The sequence below is a fragment of the Borostomias antarcticus genome, assembly GCF_949987555.1.
Source record: "Borostomias antarcticus genome assembly, chromosome: 16".
In the NCBI taxonomy this organism is placed as follows: Eukaryota; Metazoa; Chordata; class Actinopteri; order Stomiiformes; family Stomiidae; genus Borostomias; species Borostomias antarcticus.
Window position 1 is genome coordinate 15,410,327 of NC_140249.1, and position 22,500 is coordinate 15,432,826.

The following is a 22,500-nucleotide window of genomic DNA, read 5'->3' on the forward strand; positions in this document are numbered from 1 at the left end:
TTAGTTCTCCGTGGTCAGGTACATAAATGTGTGTTTAGTCGGAAAAACATGTTGTAGGCTATGTCAGTTGACCAAGATTTTCTTCCTAACTATTTCCCTCATGGTAAAATGATCAAAATATAATTTTTCCCTTGGGTGTATTTTGGAACTTCCAGTGCACCAGATACAGCATGAATCAGCCAATAAAAAAAATAAATTACAAAAAATAAAATTTACAACTGATTTACAATGATTTGAAAAATCAATGTAAATCAGTTGACTAGAATCGCACAGGAGGCCTGCTGACCTGCTAGGAGGTTAGCAAGTTGATTTATCTCGATTCATATCATTGATACACAATGCATGGAGCCGCTCGGGCAGCGAGCATTGAGTCATTCCCCTGCTTGCCCGCGAGCCTCCAGGTGAGTGTGCCCGAGCAGGGGTATTGCGATATGCGGAGCGCACCCACTCAGCGCCGTCCGAGTTGCTCACTCCTGGGTCCAGTTTCGTAAATAAGCCTGATACCTGGGTCCACGTAGCTAGTAGCTAGCTGGTACAGATGTGGGAACATAAGAATGTAACTTGACCCGCGGTATTCTAACAGGCGCTTTACGGCATTCCGCACCACCGCTCGCCTGCCCATAGGGGCGCAGTAATACCACTCATTGACCCATTGCTGTAGCTCATCTGGCCCATTAGATGAGCCTACCATTCTCAAACTCCTTGTTCTCTGTCTGGTTGTAATTTAATTATTACGAACAAAGCCTATCTATTTATAGTTTCTATCTCTGTAACTGTCGCCGGGTCTATATCTGGTAACTCATGTGTCGGGACAAGAAGAAGTTTAATACAGTAGGCTAACTGAGTGTTTTCATATGGAACATGGCATCAAGACGAGATGGCTAACGGAGCTGACCAGAGATGTGTTTGAAATGGTTCACTCCCTATTCCCTATGTATTTCTACTCATAGTGAACTACAAAGGGAATGATTTAACAGTTTTGGGACACTACATGGAATGTCATTGCATATATTGGATTACATTGGATATTCATGATGCAAACAAGCAGACGCGCCGATCACTGATGGCAGCAGGTTGAAATATCAGGTAGTATTCAGGTTCCATGTTTAGTTGCATGATAAATCCCATATAAATGGTTGGAATTCTAATGATGTGCAAGTGTGATTTTGTCAACTTTAGTGCTGTCTGCTAATAGCAGGCTGTGAAGCTGCACGATAAGACCGTGATGGCAAGTTAGCTCCCGACAGCAGCTTCCATAATATTAATGGTAGCTGTTGGTGGCTAAAAAGCAGATGGCTAACTTTACAACGATGATTCCTGTAGCTATTTTGATTTTGATGCTATTAGTTCAACTTCTGTTTCTCGGGCAGGAACGGAGACGAACTCGCATTAGCAGCAAAGCAGCTACAGGAATGATCTTAACATTAGGTTAACATTCTTAACTGCTTTAGCCACTGATGGCTACCGTCTTCTTCACTAATGCTTCGGTAAAACACCGTTGTATTGATATTGTGGTATTGTGGAGTGCTTAGGCAGAAGCAGGAAGACAAAACCGTCATGGGACCTTAAATCAGAACAAATGTGGAATGGTAGTGAACGGCGTGAGAAGCTATTGTAACTAGCTGAACCATGAAGCCTGACGGTTGACCCCTGTGTCACGTGGATGGTGCTTGTTTACGGTGCTTGCGTTCCGCAGGTTAGTTCTGGAAGCTACTGTATCGCTAGCTGTAGCTAGTTCACTCAGCTAACTGGCTAGTAGGAACGCTAGCTAGTTTAGCACTCGGTGTTGTGTCCACGTCTGGGTTGTTTGGCCCACCAACCCACCCTCAAAAGCCCTCGTAAATTAATACCCTGTGTATCACGCTATGAATGGAGATATTTCAACCTTCTGACGTGATAGCAGGTCAGCAGGCCTCATGTGCGATTCTAATCAGCTGATTTACATTGATTTTTCTCGAATAAATCGGCTGATTCATGTTGTATTGGGTGTCCAGTGACACCTTAAATCCCTAGTCGTTTGTGCCTTTCACCAGACTGACCTACCTGGTAATGTAATGGCTTCTGTCACAACAAATCCTTCCCGTCAGATTCCAGGGAATTATACCAGGCCTTGACATGGGAAATTGGCTGTGCAGATTTCCTGTGAAATCCCGTTCATACATGCCCCCTAACTGGTCAATTCCCTAGAGGTTAATGGGGAAGCTTGTATGTGTGAATGGGGTGTCTGTCTCTCCATCTGTCTCTCCATCTCTCTGTCGCTCTATCTCACTCTCTGTCTCTCTGTCTCTCCATGTCTGTCTATCTCTGTCTCTCTATCTCACTGTCTCTGTCTCTCTGTCTCTCCATGTCTGTATCTCTATCTCTCTCTCTATCTCTATATTTTAATTAACTAAACTGATAATTAAATAGGTCAATTAAAATAATAAAAAATCAAATGTATCAAATAAATAAATACTGAAACTAACAAACAAAAATATCCACATGAATTACAGTAGAGGAGTAAATGAAAAGGCAGAATGTGAGCTGTAAGGAAATTGCTATGCTCTCTCTCTCTTTCTCTCTCTTTCTCTCTCTCTCTCTCTCTCTCACTCTCTATCCATCTGTCTACTGTATCCATCTATCTATCTATCTATCTATCTATCTATCTATCTATCTATCTACAGTATCGATCTATCTCTCTTTCTCTCTCTCTCTCTATCTATCTATCTTTCTATCTACTATATATATCTCTCTCTCTTTCTCTCTCTCTACCTGTCTGCCTCTAACCCAGTGCTCAGCCTTTGTCTCGAGACAATTACAGAGACAGTAGAAATAAGAGAACACACACACACGCACACACACACACACACACACACACTCCCACCTGTATGGCTGAGGGACACGAGGGCTGGACAGATTTCTCTTGAAAGAGAGCACTCCTGTCACCCAGTAATGGCCCTCTCAGTGGGGGACCTCCTGAGGGCTCGCATTGTCCTGACAGACAGCCACACACACACTACCGCACACACATACACACACACACACTCCCGCACACACATACACACGCACACACACACACATGAATATGCATGCGGAAGCCCCCGTGTGGAGTGTGCTAACATGCCCAGCGGGGAGGCTGAGTTTCCAGAGCAGAGCAGCTGAGGATGGTGGGGTTGACTGAGGGACTGATCTGGTCTGATCTGGATTGATCTGGTCTGATCTGGATTGATCTGGTCTGATCTGGTCTGATCTGGATTGATCTGGTCTGATCTGGTCTGATCTGGATTGATCTGGTCTGATCAGGATTGATCTGGTCTGATCTGGATTGTTCTGGTCTGATCTGGATTGATCTGGTCTGATCTGGATTGATCTGGTCTGATCAGGATTGATCTGGTCTGATCTGGTCTGATCAGGATTGATCTGGTCTGATCTGGATTGATCTGGTCTGATCAGGATTGATCTGGTCTGATCTGGATTGATCTGGTCTGATCATGATTGGTCTGGTCTGATCTGGATTTATCTGTTCTGCATCACTCTCAGGCCTGCGTGTGAGAGCAGCCTATCGCCTGCCGCACTTCAATAAGGCAGGATGGAGTAGGTCACGCGCACACACACACACACACACACACACACACACACAGGGCCAGGTGTGGCTCGCGCGCCATCCTTCACTACGACTGTCAGTTTGGGTACGCGAAAATCAAATCAGGAGATTCATCAATGCTCACGTAGAAAGACGGAGTCCGCTGAGAGATGGGAGAAACACACACACACTTGTGTGATTGTATGCCCGTGCGCACACACGCACGCACACACACACACACACACACACACACACACACACACACACACACACACACACTACCAAAGGGCTATTCAATCCATCATAATTAAGAGAGTGTGAGATCTCTCTCTGCTTACAGCAGTCAATCAAATTGACAAGGAAAATCAGTTCCCAGTTCTTATTGGACGAGACACAGGAAGTCTTTGAAGTGATGTCAGCGGGATGTTGGACGTCTTGTCCCCCGTGAAGTGTCTCAGGGAAGCTTTGAGCCGTGTGTCTGACAGTGTTGGGTACAGAGAGTACGATTTGCACTCACACTGATATTGATATGTTCCTTCACTGACGACCGACTGTGGAGAATTTTAAAAGGCAGCTGAAACCTCATCTATTTACAGACGGCCATTTGTCCAGTCGTGTGTGTCTGTGTGTCTATGTTTATGTCCAGTCTGTCCAGTCTGATAAAAGTCTTTGTACTTTTATCTGATGTTCTCTGTGTTTTTCATTCTTGTACTGTTGAAGCACTTTGTGACTTTGTGTCTATGAGATGTGCTCTAGCTAATATACGTTACTGCCCAAGCCACTCTTTAGATGAATTCATCCTGCTGGACCTCGTCTCTCCTCGTAGTGTTGATGGCAAAGGTGCGTTCTCTCTCTGCCCACTGGGCACTGGGCATTGGGCAGAGGGCAGAGCCCAGATAGCAAGCGGATCTGGGCCATATACAGGCCAGATCTGGCCCTTGTGGCTTAGTTCCGGCCCATATCTGGCCCAGAATCATTACACATCCGCTTGCTATCTGGGAGGGCAGAGGGCACTGGGCAGAGGGGGGTACATGGCAAGGCTGGACAGGGCTGGAGCGAGGGAGAGGAGGGTGGAGTCTCCTCCAGACCAGCGGGCTAGGCAGGGTTAGAGCAGTGTGTGTGTGTGTGTGTGTGTGTGAGAGTAAGATGCCAGGAGTGTGTGTAATGCTCAGTCTTCCTCTCTCTCTCTCTCTCTCTCTCTCTCTCCCTCCCTCTCTCTCTCTCTCTCCCTCTCTCTCTCTCTCTCTCACACTCTCATGAGTTGCGTATAGACTAATATCCACGTCCCTGCCAGATCCTCTGCTGTGTCATGTGTAGTATTTGATCTTGTTCCAGAAAGCCCTCTGCTACTTAGTGAGGTGTTGTTTGAAGTGTGAGGTGTCGGTTCTCTTCTGTAATATTTCCCCGATTTATTGCAATAATTCCTTAACCTGACGTTCTGTTCACAGAAGGTTTATGAAAATGTGCTCGCTGTTGTCGTATCTGAATGTGTGCTTGTGTCTCTCTGTCTGTCTCCCTCTCCTACAGTTAGAACAGATTCAGAAGCACACGTGGTACATGTGAGTACTCTTCCTCTACTCATCCTCTTCCTCCTGTCGTCTCTGTGCTGGGGGGGTCCTGGTTAGGGGCTGGGGAGGGCGGGGGGGGGACGTCTGGAGTAAGAACGGCAGGACTGGTGGTCTCTAGACGAGGATGTGAGCTGCAGGTGGTTCTAGTGCACCAGCCCAGGGAGGTGTGGTCAGGTTCTAGTGGACCAGCTCAGGGAGGTGTGGTCAGGTTCTAGTGGACCAGCCCAGGGAGGTGTGGTCAGGTTCTAGTGGACCAGCCCAGGGAGGTGTGGTCAGGTTCTAGTGGACCAGCTCAGGGGAGGTGTGGTCAGGTTCTAGTGGACCAGCTCAGGGGAGGTGTGGTCAGGTTCTAGTGGACCAGCCCAGGGAGGTGTGGTCAGGTTCTAGTGGACCAGCCCAGGGAGGTGTGGTCAAGTTCTAGTGGACCAGCCCAGGGAGGTGTGGTCAAGTTCTAGTGAACCAGTGGGGGGGGGTGAGTGGTCAGGTTCAGGGTCAGGAGAGAGCAAAGGGAGGGAGGGAGGAGGAAGAGGAGAGTTTGGGCTGAAGGTGATGAGCTGTGACGCTGGCTTGCTGGCTGATATGACTATACATCCTCCTCTCCTCCTCCTCCTCCTCCTCCTCCTCCTTCTGCCCAGAGCAGGGGTGGGGGATGGGGGAGGGAGAGCTGACAAGTCTGTGGGTGTGTGTGTGTGTTTTGTTCCTAAGGTCAGTGGTGTGCCTCTCAGTCTGACCCTGATTCACCTTGTGTGTGTGTGTGTTTGTGTGTGTGTGCGTGTGTGTGTGTGCGCTCGTGTGTGCGTCCTCCAGAGGGGGGAAGAACGAGCCTGAGCCGGAGCAGCCTGTGCCCAGGAAGGTGACCATCCGCTGCCTGCCGTCCGCCGACGACATCGACCCCGATGTCCTGGACAGCATGCACTCGCTGGGCTGCTTCAGGGACAAGAACAAGCTGATGAAGGACCTGCTCAATGACCAGTGAGTGGGGGGGGGTGGCGCTCCCAATCACGTACTTCCATACTATATAGTATGGCTGATGTAGTACGTCCTAATACATAGTATGTCACATGCAGTATGGCAAAAATACCAGGATGTCCTACTACATCCGGTCGTATTTTGCAGTATGCAAGCCAGCAGACTTTTCCTGGCTGTTCTGACCCACAATCCTGTGCGCAGTGGAAATGACGTCACATCTGCGAGTCCCAGCTGTTGACGAATGTCGCTTCATGGACAGCGACGCATGTGGTCAAATTTTGAGGCGCAACGTTATGACAGGGTAGAATGTCCCAAATGGATGCGTACCGCGTGCAAAGTACATACTTTCTAGGGGCAGCTGTACGTACTGCTAGTAAGAAGTAGAAGTAAGCGATTCGGAACGCAGCCACAGTGTTGGGAGGGAGGAGTGAGAGAGGGGGACAAAATGGACGCGGGGAGTGGACATGCTGAGAGACAAGCCGGAGGACGGCAGGGAAAAGAGGAGAGGCTGGAGGGATGGAGAGAGAGGGATGGAGAGAGAGGGATGGAGGGAGGGAGGGAGGGAGGGATGGAGAGAGGGAGGGATGGAGGGAGGGAGGGAGGGAGGGAGGGAGGGAGGGAGGGATGGAGAGAGGGAGGGAGGGAGGGAGGGAGGGAGGGAGGGAGGGAGGGAGAGAGGGAGGGAGGGATGGAGGGAGGGATGGAGAGGGAGGGAGGGATGGAGAGAGAGGGGGGGATGGAGGGATGGAGGGAGGGATGGAGAGTGGGAGGGAGGGAGGGAGGGAGGGAGGGAGGGAGGGAGGGAGGGAGGGAGGGAGGGAGGGAGGGATGGAGAGAGAGAGGGAGGGAGGGAGGGAGGGAGGGATGGAGAGAGACAGGGAGGGAGGGAGGGATGGAGGGAGGGATGGAGAGAGGGAGAGAGGGAGGGAGGGATGGAGAGAGAGAGAGGGAGGGAGGGATGGAGGGAGGGATGGAGAGAGGGAGAGAGAGAGGGAGGGAGGGATGGAGGGAGGGAGGGTGTCTCTGGGCCCCGGAGGCCTTGTTTTTTTTTCCCCCCGCCTCTTATGAAACCCTCTGAAACTGTCTGTCTCTGAACCTGTCTGTCTCTGAACATGTCTGTTTGGATGTCAGAAGCCATAGATCACTTTGCTGTTATCACACACCGCTTAAGCCAGCTGACACCGGTTATATAGTATCCCACAATCCCCCTCTGCTGCTGCTCCCCACCCCACGCACGCGCTGGGAAAACATGCTCCTGGGTGACATCGTTTCTGCACTGCGGCTGAGTGTGTGTGTGTGTGTGAGAGTGAGAGAGAGGGAGAGAGGGAGAGAGATGAGTATGAGTAGTACACAGGAGGATAGTGATGCCTTTTGTTCTTGCCCTGTATTTCTCAGTCGCCCTGCTCACACACACACACACACACACACACACACACACACACACACACACACACACACACACACACACACACACACACACAGGTCCCCAGGTGTCATTTTTTCAGGACAGTGGACAGTGTGCTATCCATCACTCCTCAGTTCTACTCTAGTCTGCTCAGTTCTACTCTAGTCTGCTCAGTTCTACTCTAGTCTGCTCAGTTCTACTCTAGTCTGCTCAGTTCTACTCTAGTCTGCTCAGTTCTACTCTAGTCTGCTCAGTTCTACTCTAGTCTGCTCAGTTCTACTCTAGTCTGCTCAGTTCTACTGCAGTCTGCTCAGTTCTACTCTAGTCTGCTCAGTTCTACTGCAGTCTGCTCAGTTCTACTCTAGTCTCCTCAGTTCTACTCTAGTCTGCTCAGTTCTACTCTAGTCTGCTCAGTTCTACTCTAATCTGCTCAGTTCTACTCTAGTCTGCTCAGTTCTACTCTAGTCTGCTCAGTTCTACTCTAGTCTGCTCAGTTCTACTCTAGTCTTCTCAGTTCTACTCTAATCTGCTCAGTTCTACTCTAGTCTTCTCAGTTCTACTCTAGTCTACTCGGTTCTACTCTAGTCTCCTCAGTTCTACTCTAGTCTACTCTAGTCTACTCAGTTCTACTCTAGTCTTCTCAGTTCTACTCTAATCTGCTCAGTTCTACTCTAGTCTCCTCAGTTCTACTCTAGTCTGCTCAGTTCTACTCTAGTCTACTCAGTTCTACTCTAGTCTTCTCAGTTCTACTCTAATCTGCTCAGTTCTACTCTAGTCTCCTCAGTTCTACTCTAGTCTACTCGGTTCTACTCTAGTCTCCTCAGTTCTATCTCCCACCCCCCAACTCCCTCCTCTCTCCTCCTCCTCTCTCCCAGGAGCACTCAGCAGTATTAGTCTCCTCTCCGCTGCTCCCTGATGTGTCTCACCCACTGCAGCGCCTCCTCCTGTCTGCTCCCCCCTGCTGTGGCCCAATCTGCCTCTCTTATCCTGGTCCAATACTGAACAGATCCCAATACAAACTAAGATGTTAGGTCTCCCCGCGCTCCTTTCCTTTGGAATTCGCAGAGCACTTCAGAGTTGTCTCGGTGAAGACTGGGTGCATATGTGAATGTCTTTATGATCTTTATTAAAAGACTAGATCTTAAAATACGTTTTCAAATACTTTTTATGGGGGTAGAAACTGTTTGACTGTGGAACAATGACATAAAAAGATCAATGCTCCAACTCTGTAGTATGTGAAGGTATGTGTGTGTGTGTGTGTGTGTGTGTGTGTGTGTGTGTGTGTGTACATGCAAGCGAGCAAGTGTGTGTGTGTGTGTGTGTTTGTTTATTTGAGAATGAGCGAGCAAGCAAGCATGTGTGTGTGATTGTGTGTGCGTGCGTGTGTGATCCTTCAGAAGACACTAGTCTACTTGTATGTCCTTGTTTGTCCTCTGAACAGCCCTCTGATTGACTGCTGTCATTTTAAATGTGTTTTATGAATAACGTGTCCCTTTCCTTGCCTTGCCTACTATCCCCCGCTCTCCTCCACACACACCTGCAGGGATAACCAGGAGAAGATGATCTACTTCCTGCTTCTGGACAGGAAGGAACGGTACCCCAGCCACGAGGACCAGAACCTGCCCCCGCGCAACGAGATCGGTAAGGCCTTCGAAACCAGTAGAACCACAGTAAAGCACATTCACTGTGTGAATAGAAACCAGTAGAACCACAGTAAAGCACATTCACCGTGCAAATAGAAACCAGTAGAACCACAGTAAAGCAAATTCACCGTCCAAAAGAAACCAGTAGAACCACAGTAAGAACTTTCGTCGTGCGAATACTTTGATTATTTACAGTACCAACAGCGATCCAATCTCCTTGAGGATAGATTCTCTGTGAGCTGACAGATATTTCCTCTTGAGAAGGTGTAGCAGGGTGTGAAGAGGATGGGTATGCAGCTCCAGCAGCTGCAGAAATATATATTATCTAACAGATAAAGTTGAGTTGACAGGAAATAGACATCATCCGTGGAACGGAGGGGAGGGGCCGTGAGAGAGCTTCCTCTGAGACGGGCTCTTGAACAGAGAGAGACAGGAAACGCTTTCATCCGTGCGTCGTGACCCACCCTCCAGAAAGAGAGTGAAATAGGTAGCGCTTCTTCAAAGATTTAGATATACTTCCCGTGGGGACGGAAGAGACGATGTGTACGGTTGTGGGATTGTGTGTTTATCCCTCTGAATCCCAACTCGTAGATCCCATCTTCTCTGATGGAAACGCGATACCGTGAGCGCTGGTCCGAGACCCCGGAGGAGACCGGCGCTCGTATAATCCGTCTGGATGTCAATATTATTAATGGCTTTCTTGAAAGATGGCATAGACAGTTACGCCAACAAGTATACACACGTTCGAATCATTAATTTATGGCCACATTAATAGAAACACAAAGGACATAAACGCTAACGATGCCATCAGACATTAGGAGTCAGCCTGAGACTCTAATTTTGGAAATCGCAAAAAGCGGCGGTGTGGTGTGCCAGTAGCGGCCAGTGGCAGGAAGCGCCGTGTTTTCATGCAGTGTTGCACACTAACCACCAGGAGGCATCATTGATCAAGAAGCAACTAGTGGCAGCGGGGCTTAGCGACAATACTGTAGATTAGACTATCAAGGGACTGGGAACATAATGTAGCCGATTCAGCAAAATAAAATCAAAACTATAACTAGCGTATATATAAACTATCATTATATAACATTTGAGATGTACAATGTTTAACATTTGAGATGTACAATAACAATTGCGAAAGTAGCCTATGGTGATGTGACCTTGTGGGCAGAAGACCAGACAAGCACAAACAGGGACAGATTTGTTGAATGATGAATTGAATGAATGAGCCTCCATGCTGATGTGGGCTACTGTATTTTGACACAAATGGGCTAATGTGAATTTATCTGTTTACCGAATGCGCATGACGAGCGATGTCAAGTGGGGAGCAAAAAAAGAGTGAGCTAACAGATTCACTAGGCCAGTGGTTATTGGAATAAAACACATTTTTTGAATGGGGGTAATTCTATAGGCTATTCATTCTACATTCAACTCATAGCAGTGAGCACTGGCATGACTGTTTAAATCAGGGGTCAAGCGTAGTCTATCTGAGAGAGTTATGACCGATAACAGTTTGACCGCTGACCGATAACACTTCTATTATCATTTTTGTCAATAGCGTAGCCTAATTGTCCTGTTCCCGTCTCCATGCCCCCACGCCAGTTTGGACCCACTATTCAAGTCTCACCTCAAAACCTGTTAAAAAACCTGATGATAGGATGAACAATAGTACTGTTGATAGAGCCTAATAAACTCTAGTGGTTAGGCTGCATTTGAATAGAATGTATCCCCCAAACAGGGAGGAAGGAAGGAAGGAAGGATCGATTTAATAGTACTTGCAAATCTATTTGTGGAAAGCCAGCTGGACATGCCTGTTTATTACTGTATATATAAACCGTAAATCATCGAGAAAGGATCAACAAATAAATAACATATGTGACCACCCACCACCAGAGGTTTGGTCCTGATGTCTGCCAAGGTCATTTTTCATTTTTTTACTGACTATGAAAGTGTAAATTGTAAGCTTTCAAATGATGTGCGATGCATTGAAATCTGCAAATATTTTAAGAAGATATACTTCTGTGAATGTTGGTACACCTGAAATCACTAAGCAGGGAAAAAGGGCTTCAAAGATTCAGAGCTGTTCACACTTCTCACAGGAAATGGATTTTGACGGCAAAATACGACAAATTTAGTGATCCTAAAACGTAGTTGCGGCAGTGGCTAGTTGCAAAACTAGAATGGAGAAGTAAGACGCCTCCTTCCCTCCACTAGTCTGGGGGTCCACCTTGGGCAAGTGGTAGTACCCCCTAGCCCCCCTACCTGGGGTTACAGGAAAAAACCCTGATGACAGAACACCAAAAAGGAAGAGAGACCCCGCCCGGAGGAAGCCCGGGGCCCTCGTCTGGAGCCAGGCCCAGACGGAGGGCCCGCATGCGAGCGCCTGGTGGCCGGGCTTACCACGGAGCCCGGTCGGGCCCAGCCCGAATAAGCAACGTGGAAGCACCATCTCCTCCTCCATCGTCCCGTGGACCCACCACCCGCGGGAGGAATTGTCGGGGTCGGGTGCGCTGCCAACTAGGTGGCGGTGAAGGCGGGGGGCACCGACGGACCGGACCCGGGCGGCAAAGGCTGGCTCTGGGGACATGGAACGTGACCTCGCTGGGGGGGAAGGAGCCGGAGCTTGTGAGGGAGGTGGAGCGATACCAATTACACCTGGTGGGGCTAACCTCCACGCACAGCACCGGCGCCGGAACCAAACTCCTGGATAGGGGTTGGACCCTGTTCTTCTCCGGAGTTGCTCACGGTATGAGGCGTAAGGCAGGTGTGGCTATACTAGCTAGCCCCCAGCTGAGCGCCTCTGTGCTGGAGTTCACCCCAGTGGACGAGAGGGTCGCCTCCCTGCGCCTTAGGACTGTGGGGTGGGGGACTCTGACTGTGGTTTGTGCTTATGCACCGAACAGCAGTTCAGAGTACTCAGCCTTCCTGCAGACCCTGAGTGGAGTCCTTTTGGGGGCTCCTGCAGGGGACTCCAGTGTCCTACTGGGGGACTTCAATGCACACATAGGCAATGATGGAGAAACTTGGAGGGGCGTGATTGGGAGGCATGGCCACCACGATCTGAACCCGAGTGGTGTTTTGTTGTTGGACTTCTGTGCTAGTCACGGTTTGTCCATAACAAACACCATGTTCGAACACAAGGATGCCCACAAGTACACCTGGCATCAGAACACCTTAGGCCGAAGGTCGATGATCGATTTCGTTATCGTATCATCTGATCTGAGGCCATGCGTTTTGGACACTCGGGTAAAGAGAGGGGCAGAGCTGTCCACTGATCACCATCTGGTGGTGAGCTGGTTTCGATGGCGGGGGAAACTTCTGGACAGACCTGGAAAACCCAAGCGTGTAGTGAGGGTGAACTGGGAACGTCTGGAGGAAGAGCCTGTCCGGAGAGATTTCAATTGCCACCTCCGGCGGAGCTTCTCAGGCATCCCTGTGGAGGTTGGGGACATCGAGCATGAGTGGTCGGTGTTCAAAGCCTCCATTGCTGAAGCTGCGGCTGGGAGCTGTGGCCTGAGGGCCATAGATACCTCAAGGGGCGGTAACCCTCGGACACCGTGGTGGACAGCGGTGGTGAGGGAAGCCGTCCGACTGAAGAAGGAGGCCTTCCGGGTTATGTTAGCCCGGGAGACCCCAGAAACAGTTGCAGGGTATCGACTGGCCCGGAGGGCTGCGGCTTCGGCCGTGACCAAGGCAAAGCAGCGGGTGTGGGAGGAGTTCGGAGAAACCATGGAGAAGGACTTTCGGTCGGCACCAAAGTTTTTCTGGAAGACCATCAGACACCTCAGGAAGGGAAAGCGGGGGACCATCCAAGCTGTATACAGCAAGGAGGGGACACTGCTGACCTCAACTGAGGAGGTTGTTGAGCATTGGAAGGAGCACTTTGAGGAACTCCTGAACCCGACTAATCCACCCTCTACGATCGAGGCAGAGCCGGAAGATGATGGGGGGTCGTCAATGTCCTTGGAGGAGGTCACTGAGGTAGTCAAACAACTCCACAGTGGCAGAGCCCCAGGGACTGATGAGATCCGTCCAGAAATGCTGAAGGCGCTGGGTGTAGAGGGGCTGTCTTGGTTGACACGCCTCTGTAACATTGCGTGGAAGTCTGGGTCAGTGCCGAAGGAGCGGCAGACTGGGGTGGTGGTCCCAATATTCAAAAAAGGGGACCAGAGGGTGTGTGCGAATTATAGAGGCATCACATTACTCAGCCTTGTAGCACCCGATAATGTAATAATCAACCGATAATGTAATAACGCCTGATAATGTAATAAAAGTTTGACTTAAGTCAATCGAAAATGTAATAAAACCTGATAATGTAATAACTTAACCAATAATGTAATAAAATGTCCTGACTGATAATGTAATACCATTTTTCTGATAATGTAATACCTTATTACATTATTGGTCAAGTTATTACATTATCAGGTGGGTCTTTTTTTTTCAAAACTGGTAATGTAATACTTGACTGATAATGTAATAATTTAAAAAGTGAATGAATAATACTGTTAGGGTACTTTGTGGTATACTTTGGTGTACGCTGTGGTACTTGTGGTATACTTTGGTGTGTCTCATGATACTTTGCAGTATACTTTGGGGTGCTTTGAGGTACTTTGTGGTATACTTTGGGGTACTCTGTGGTATACTTTGCAGTACTTTGCAGTACTTTGTGGTATACTTTGGGGTACACAGCAATACTTTGCAGTACTCTGCAGTATACTTTGGGGTACTTTGAGGTACTCTGCGGAATACTTTGAGGTACTTTGTGTTGTGCATTGGAGTACTTTGCGGTACTTAGTGGTATACTTTGGGGTACTTCGTAGTACTTTGCAGTACTTTGCAGTACTTTGTGGTATACTTTGGGGTACACAGCAATACTTTGCAGTACTCTGCAGTATACTTTGGGGTACTTTGAGGTACTTTGCGGTACTCTGCGGAATACTTTGAGGTACTTTGTGGTGTGCTTTGGAGTACTTTGCGGTACTTAGTGGTATACTTTGTGGTACTTTGTAGTACTTTGCAGTACTTTGTGGTATACTTTGGGGTACACAGCAATACTTTGCAGTACTCTGCAGTATACTTTGGGGTACTTTGAGGTACTTTGCGGTACTCTGCGGAATACTTTGAGGTACTTTGTGGTGTGCTTTGGAGTACTTTGCGGTACTTAGTGGTATACTTTGGGGTACTTTGTAGTACTTTGCAGTACTTTGTGGTATACTTTGGGGTACACAGCAATACTTTGCAGTACTCTGCAGTATACTTTGGGGTACTTTGAGGTACTTTGCGGTACTCTGCGGAATACTTTGAGGTACTTTGTGGTGTGCTTTGGAGTACTTTGTGGTACTTGTGGTATACTTTGGGGTACTCTGTGGTATACTTTGCAGTACTTTGCAGTACTTTGTGGTATACTTTGTGGTACACAGCAAATATTTTGCAGTACTCTGCAGTATACTTTGGGGTACTTTGAGGTACTTTGATATTTTGCAGTAGTTTGCAGTAAACGTTGGGGTACTTTGCAGTACTTTGCGGTACTTTGCGGAATACTTTGAGGTACTTTGTGGTCTGCTTTGGAGTACTTTGCGGTACTCTGCAGTACTTTGCAGTAAGCTTTGGGTACTTTGCGTTATACTTTGGAGTACTTTGAAGTACTTTGTGGTATACATTGAGGTACTTACCCATACTTTGCAGTAATGTGTGGTAATTTGTGGTATACAGAGGTACTTTTCAGTATGCTTTGGGGTACTTTGTGGTACTTTGCTGTATACTTTGGGGTACTTTGCTGTATACTTTGGAGTACTTTGCGCTATACTTTGGAGTACTTTGTGGTATACTTTGGAGTACTTTGAGATACTTAGTGATTAGTAGGGCCCTTCAAAAAGGGGTTCAGTATTTTATCTTAGCCTATATAGTAGGAGACAGGAACTGATTTAATTCTATGAATTGAAAGCAAAGTGTATGAGGCAAATTATGTGAGGCTGCTGTCCATCGACTATATTTCAGATTGCAATACCATAACTCCCCATACTCATCTCCAAACGCAGGATGGAGATTGGAGATTAAACCCTTCCTGCACAGGTGGATCCTCAACTTCCTGACGGGCAGACCTCAGGGGGCGAGAGTGGGCATCATCTTCTCTCACCCTAAACACTGGAGAAAGTCACCCTCTCACCTTCAACACTGGGCTGTTTCATATCCTCTGTACAAACACGACTGCATAGTTACCTACAATTCCAGCTCAATTATCAATTCACTGATGACACAGCTGCGGTAGGCCTGATCTCCAACAATAATGAGAAGGCCTACTTGGAGGAGGTGGCATGCCAAACTAAATGTTGTCAGGACAACAACCTCCACCTGAACGTCAGTAAGATAATGGAGATGCTAGTGGACTACAGCAGGAAGCAGGAAGATGAAAGTGATTCTAGTGGACTAGCAGGAAGCAGGAGCGGCCAATTGCCTGAACAGCAGTAGGACCCCTGTGGAGACAGTGTATTTACAAGTACAGTATATTGATGTACAGATTACCAGACATGGACAACAAACATTCCTGTATATGCATGATTGAGAGGGTGTCTGACTGAGAACATCAACACTACCAACATGCTATGGAAGCAACACCATGCAGGACAAGTCACTGTAGAGAGTGTTTGGTCAGCAGAACATATCTCCCACACCTCCAGGACATCTACACACAGTGGTGCAGGACCAAGTTCAGGAGAATGTTGAAACATCCCAGCCACCCGGACAACAGCCTCTTCTCTCTGCTCAGGTACTGCCTACTGAAGAAGATCAACTCACAGAGGCTCAGAAGAAGCTTCTACCTTCAGACCATCCACATCCGGAATGAGTACACTCTGCTCATCTCTGTCCTTAACTCAGTACTATACTCTGCACAACAGCACTGTATATTTATACCTGCTAGATTATAAAAATCTACATTCTGTAAATAAACGTGAATATACATTTACTCTCTCTAGATCCATATGTATACTTCTCTATTTAGGTGAACTGTCCAATTTCATATGTCATCTCAGCTCATTTTATTTCATTCCATTAATAAATATTTTATATTTTGGACTTGGTTTACATATTTATATGTTTGGTGTGTATAGTACGTTTCTCCTTTTTACTTTGCCTAGTGTACATATTTAGCAGCTAGTGGAAACATCACTGCTCATTGTCAGGGTATGTTGCATGTTACCGATAAAACTTTGATTTGAATATGCTATGTTTACTCCTTCACCCTCTAAGTTCCCTAGATCATACAACATATTTTTATGCAATATTCGATGAATACTCTCTACTTTTCTTTGACTTTGTGGATGATAAGAGGAAATTTCATTGATCTTTACTTTAAGCTACTGCATGAGTTCCCTCAGCACCTTGGTCATTTTGGATTACTGTATGAGGACCATGTTTAATATAAATGTGGTTGTTTGTTTGGCTATTTCATTGCTACCTTTCCCTGTCAGCTGCTTAAGCCAGAAATATCTACTGAAGATGTCTGGCACCATTAGAATATATCTTTATGTGGCTTTGCCATACCATACTTTCCATCTATTCATATCTACAAGATCAATCTGGTGTCTGGTCTGGACATCCTTGATTAGCTTCAGGATGGGCTTGTCCACAAATCTGGCCTGAAGGTGCTGGTACTGTCTGGATTTATAGAGTAGGCCTACCTTAAATTCTGTCCTCACTAATTCTGTCCTCATTAATGTAATGCCTGTGTAGGCTAGTGCAATTATGATTTTTAAAACATCTATGGCTATCCGAAAAACTGGAATAACATGATAAAAAGTTTGTATAAACAAACGGGCAATGTGGCACTGAATGTCAGTTATTGTGTGCACCTCATTGGTTTTCCCCATAAACACATCTTCAGACCTCACTTCCATCCATTTGTCTCATGCGCTCTGGAGAGGTAGGTGACATGTGAGGATAAAGGGTAGTTCATGCTAATAAGAAGTTGGTATGGTATTGCAATCTGAAATATAGTCAATGGATAGCAGCTCTTAACTATAGTTGATGAACAGCAGCCTCACATAATTTGCCTCATACACTTTGCTTTCAATTCATATTATTAAATCTATGTCTTAAATTAAATCCTGTCTCCTACTATATAGGTTAAGATAAAATACTGAACCCCTTTTTGAAGGGCCCTACTAATCACCAAGTACCTCAAAGTACTCCAAAGTATACCACAAAGTACCTCAAAGTACTCCAAAGTATACCACAAAGTACCGCAAAGTACTCCAAAGTAAAGCGCAAAGTACTGCAAAATATTGCAAAATACCAAAGTACCCCGAAGTATACAGCAAAGTACCCCAAAGTATACAGCAAAGTAGTACCTCAATGTATACCACAAAGTACCCCAAAGTATACTGCAAAGTACCCAAAGTATACTGCAAAGTACTGCAAAGTACTACAAAGTACCCCAAAGTATACCACTAAGTACAGCAAAGTACTCCAAAGCACACCACAAAGTACCTCAAAGTATTCCGCAGAGTACCGCAAAGTACCTCAAAGTACCCCAAAGTATACTGCAGAGTACTGCAAAGTATTGCTGTGTACCCCAAGTATACCACAAAGTACTGCAAAGTACTACAAAGTACCCCAAAGTATACCACTTAGTACCGCAAAGTACTCCAAAGCACACCACAAAGTACCTCAAAGTATTCCGCGGAGTACAGCAAAGTACCTCAAAGTACCCCAAAGTATACCACAAAGTACTGCAAAGTACTGCAAAGTACTACAAAGTACCCCAAAGTATACCACTAAGTACCGCAAAGTACTCCAAAGCACACCACAAAGTACCTCAAAGTATTCCGCAGAGTACCTCAAAGTACCCCAAAGTATACTGCAGAGTACTGCAAAGTATTGCTGTGTACCCCAAAGTATACCACAAAGTACTGCAAAGTACTGAAAAGTATAACATAGAGTACCCTAAAGTATACCACAAAGTACCTCAAAGCACCCCAAAGTATACTGCAATGTATCATGAGACACACCAAAGTATACCACAAGTACCACAAAGTACGCTAAAGTATACCACAAAGTACCCTAACAGTATTATTCATTCACTTTTTAAATTATTACATTATCAGTCAAGTATTACATTACCAGTTTTGAAAAAAAAGACCCACCTGATAATGTAATAACTTGACCAATAATGTAATAAATTATTACATTATCAGAAAAATGGTATTACATTATCAGTCAGGACATTTTATTACATTATTGGTTAAGTTATTACATTATCAGGTTTTATTACATTTTCGATGGACTTAAGTCAAACTTTTATTACATTATCAGGCGTTATTACATTATCGGTTGATTATTACATTATCGGGTGCTACAAGCCTCCCAGGGAAAGTTTACTCCAAGGTGCTGGAAAGGAGGGTCCGGCCGATAGTCGAACCTCAGATCGAAGAGGAACAATGCGGATTTCGTCCTGGTCGTGGAACTACCGACCAGCTCTTCACTCTCGCAAGGATCTTGGAGGGGGCTTGGGAGTTTGCCCAACCTGTCTACATGTGTTTTGTGGACTTGGAGAAGGCTTACGACCGGGTCCCTCGAGAGGTCTTGTGGAGGGTTATGCGGGAGTATGGGGTGAGGGGGTCCCTACTTAGGGCCATCCAATCCCTGTACACCCAGAGCGAGAGCTGTGTCCGGGTCCTCGGCAGTAAGTCGTCTTCCTTTCCGGTGGGTGTTGGCCTCCGCCAGGGCTGCGCTTTGTCACCAATCCTGTTTGTGATTTTCATGGACAGGATATCGAGGCGTAGCCGGGGGGAGGTGGGTTTGCCGTTCGGTGAGCTGGGGATCACGTCACTGCTTTTTGCAGATGATGTGGTCCTGATGGCATCAGCTGCCTGCGACCTCCAGCACTCTCTGGATAGGTTCGCAACTGAGTGTGAAGCGGCTGGGATGAGAATAAGCACTTCTAAATCTGAGGCCATGGTTCTCAGCAGGAAACCGGTGGCCTGTCCGCTCCGAGTAGGAAATGAGTCCTTACCCCAAGTGAAGGAGTTCAAGTATCTGGGGGTCTTGTTCACGAGTGAGGGAACCATGGAGAGGGAGTTTGGCCGGAGAATCGGAGCAGCTGGTGCGGTTCTGCAGTCGCTTTACCGCACTGTTGTGACGAAAAGAGAGCTGAGCCAAAAGGCAAAGCTCTCGATCTACCGGTCTATCTTCATCCCCACCCTCACCTATGGTCATGAAGGATGGGTCATGACCGAAAGAACGAGATCACGGATACAAGCGGCCAAAATGAGTTTTCTCCGGAGGGTGGCTGGGGTCTCCCTGAGAGATCGGGTGAGAAGTTCAGTCATCCGGGAGAGACTCGGAGTAGAGCCGCTGCTCCTTTGCGTCGAAAGGAGCCAGTTGAGGTGGTTCGGGCATCTAGTGAGGATGCCTCCTGGGCGCCTCCCTAGGGAGGTGTTCCAGGCGTGTCCGGCTGGGAGGAGGCCGCGGGGTAGACCCAGGACTAGGTGGCGGGACTACATCTCCACACTGGCCTGTGAGCAGCTAAAGATTCCCCAGGCAGAGCTGGTTGATGCTGCTAGGGAAAGGGATGTCTGGGGCCCCCTGCTGGAGCTGCTGCCTCCGCGACCCGACCCCGGATAAGCGGATGAAGATGATGATGATAAAACGTAGTTATATTGAATGGGTTCTTCACAACTTCAATTTTCGTAATATAAAAAAAGGAAAACGGGAAAAAAGGCGTATTTTGCCCTCATACTCTGATAAGCGCCTAGTCGGCAATCACACTGCAAACTGTACACTGAAGATGACAGGTCAAACAACGCCTCCATCTTGTGCGTCTCCCGATAACGACCGAGACTGAGCAGTACCTCGCTAACTGCTTGGTCCTTCCCCCTAGGGAGGCCGGCCCCCTGAAGACCCCTCACAACCCACTTGAGCACATGACCCAGCCTGACAAATAATACAAACTACAAGTCTGCACTTGTAGCCTAGTTGTGAAACGGTCTGCTCTAGGAGTTCATATCTCATCACCTCGGTTAGAAAGGCTCCCTCAGATCCTCCAGAATCAACACGTTCACTGAACACTTCCTGTGATTACCCAACACGTTCACTAAACACTTCCTGTGATTACCCAACACGTTCACTTAACACTTCCTGTGATTACCCAGGCTTCACAGTAGCATGCTTGTAAAGCATACTAGAAGATCTGAAAATAGATGAGATATCTTCTGATATCAAGTCCACTATTCTGTCATGTCTGCATATCACAAACACACACACGCACACACACACACACGCACACACACACACACACACACACACACACACACACACACACACACACACACATACACACACACACACACACACACAAACCATCACCGTGTTTGTGTCCTTGACTTGCTGGATGCTGTGTACCAGCTCAGTGGCTTTGTGGTTAGAGTGTCCGCCCTGAGACTGGGAGGTTGTGAGTTCGATTCCCGGCTGAGTCATACCAAAGACTATACTGCTTGGCACTCAGCATCAAGGGTTGGAATTGGGGGGCGTGTGTGACCGTGATGGTTGGGACTTTAACGGTGTGTGTGTGGTGTGTTGGACGCAGACCCACCCAGGAAGCGCGTGGACTCCCCGATGCTGAACCGGCACGGGAAGAGGAGACCAGAGAGGAAGTCCATGGAGGTCCTGAGCGTTACGGACGGAGGGTCCCCCGTTCCCGCCCGCAGGGCCATCGACATGACGCAGCACGGACAGAGGTACACACACACACACACACACCCGACACAGCACGGAAAGAGGTACACACACACATACCCGACACAGCACGTACAGAGTACACACACACACACACACACAACACAGCACGGACAGAGGTACACACACACACACACAAAACAGCACGGACAGAGGTATGCGCACACACACACACCCCTCCGTGTCTGGCTGAATGTGAGCGTGTTTTTTTGTCTGTTCGCCACTCTGTGTAGTCTCATCTGATGATTAGTGACTGCCACGGTTTGGTCCTGATGTCTGCCAAGGACATTTTTCAGTTTTTTACTGACTATGAAAGTGTAAATTGTAAGCTTTCAGATGATGTGCCATGCATTGAAATCTGCAAATATATGCTTCTGTGAATGTTGGTACACCTGAATTCACTAAGCAGAGAAAAAGGGCTTCAAAGATTCAGAGCTGTTCACACTTCTCACAGCCAGGTAATAGGTGGGAACAGTAGCTGGTTAACCCCGCCCCCAACCACTCCCCCAACCACTCCCCCACTGGACTAGCTGTCATTTTCTGTCAGTGGTGGTTTGATGGCCTTTTCAATGACAATGGACCTCATTCCTGAACGCAGTTAAGAAGATGTTAAGAAGAAATGTCTTCTTAACTCCACTTACGAAGTTCCCGGGACAATTCTGGCATTCCTGAATGGTTTCTTATCTCGGATTTGTTCTTATCTAAGAACAGGATTTAAGAACGCGGAAATGCAGTCGTAGGTAGGCCAGATTGGAGTGCGCCCGTTCGCAAGGGCTGAATTTATGAGAAATCCGAGGTGAATGCGTTCACATCAATTCTACAGACATCCTAGGCTTGAATAATAATCATAATCATAAATACGAGGATATTTGTATCATTTCCAATTACGTTTCACATTCATGATTCTACAAGGCATTGCGGTGTCCTAAAATAAATAAAAGCACTACAAAAAAACTCCAAATGGCAGTAAATTAATAAATAAGCACTAAACTCAGTCGCTTTACTCAGACTCAGCAAAACAGCACCTTATATTCCATAGTCGTCAGAATGGACACATCTATATTCTGTAAATATGTGAATATCCATAACTAAAATATATCATATGGTCCTACATAAGGACCTATCAAGATCCAAGTACTCATGCATTTAACTAAACTGTAGGCTACAATTCAATCTGCTCTCAGCACATCCCATCCCTTTCATGTAGGCTATATATTTTGCATATTGTATTAAAAGTCCATATAGAGGCCTACCGTCTTGTTTTCTTTTGTTATTTTGTATTGGTTTGTTTGACCTTGCTTAAGCTTAGTGTGCACGTTATAAGAGCCAGCGGAGAAACATCTCACTGCTCATTTTACTGGTATGTTGCATGTGACGAATAAAACGTTGAATTTGCACGTGACCTTGAACATCAAGCATGTCAATTGGGAACGTCTAAACGTTTTCCGCGCTGTCTGGGGATTTTGTGTGAACACGACCCTGTAGTAAGGAGCTGGAGGGGCGTTTATGTATGCAAATCCAGGTGTACGAGAACGCGCATTCAACTTAAGAAGGGGAGAACAGCTGAGAACACTTTGGCAGTTTAGGAACACATTTCCACCCATTCATGAATCAGAGACT

General features: G+C 47.1%; 1 protein-coding gene across 1 annotated transcript in view; it reads left to right on the forward strand.

Moving 5' to 3' along the window:
• Positions 1-22,500, forward strand: part of brsk2a (BR serine/threonine kinase 2a) — a gene marked incomplete at both ends in the record, with an annotated part of 149,315 nt that overhangs the window by 99,626 nt on the left and 27,189 nt on the right. The window contains 4 exons of the mRNA XM_084451316.1: positions 5,090-5,121; positions 5,938-6,102; positions 9,048-9,145; positions 20,732-20,882. Coding sequence (XP_084307442.1) covers positions 5,090-5,121; positions 5,938-6,102; positions 9,048-9,145; positions 20,732-20,882 — 446 coding nt within the window. The remainder of the gene's footprint in view (positions 1-5,089; positions 5,122-5,937; positions 6,103-9,047; positions 9,146-20,731; positions 20,883-22,500) is intronic.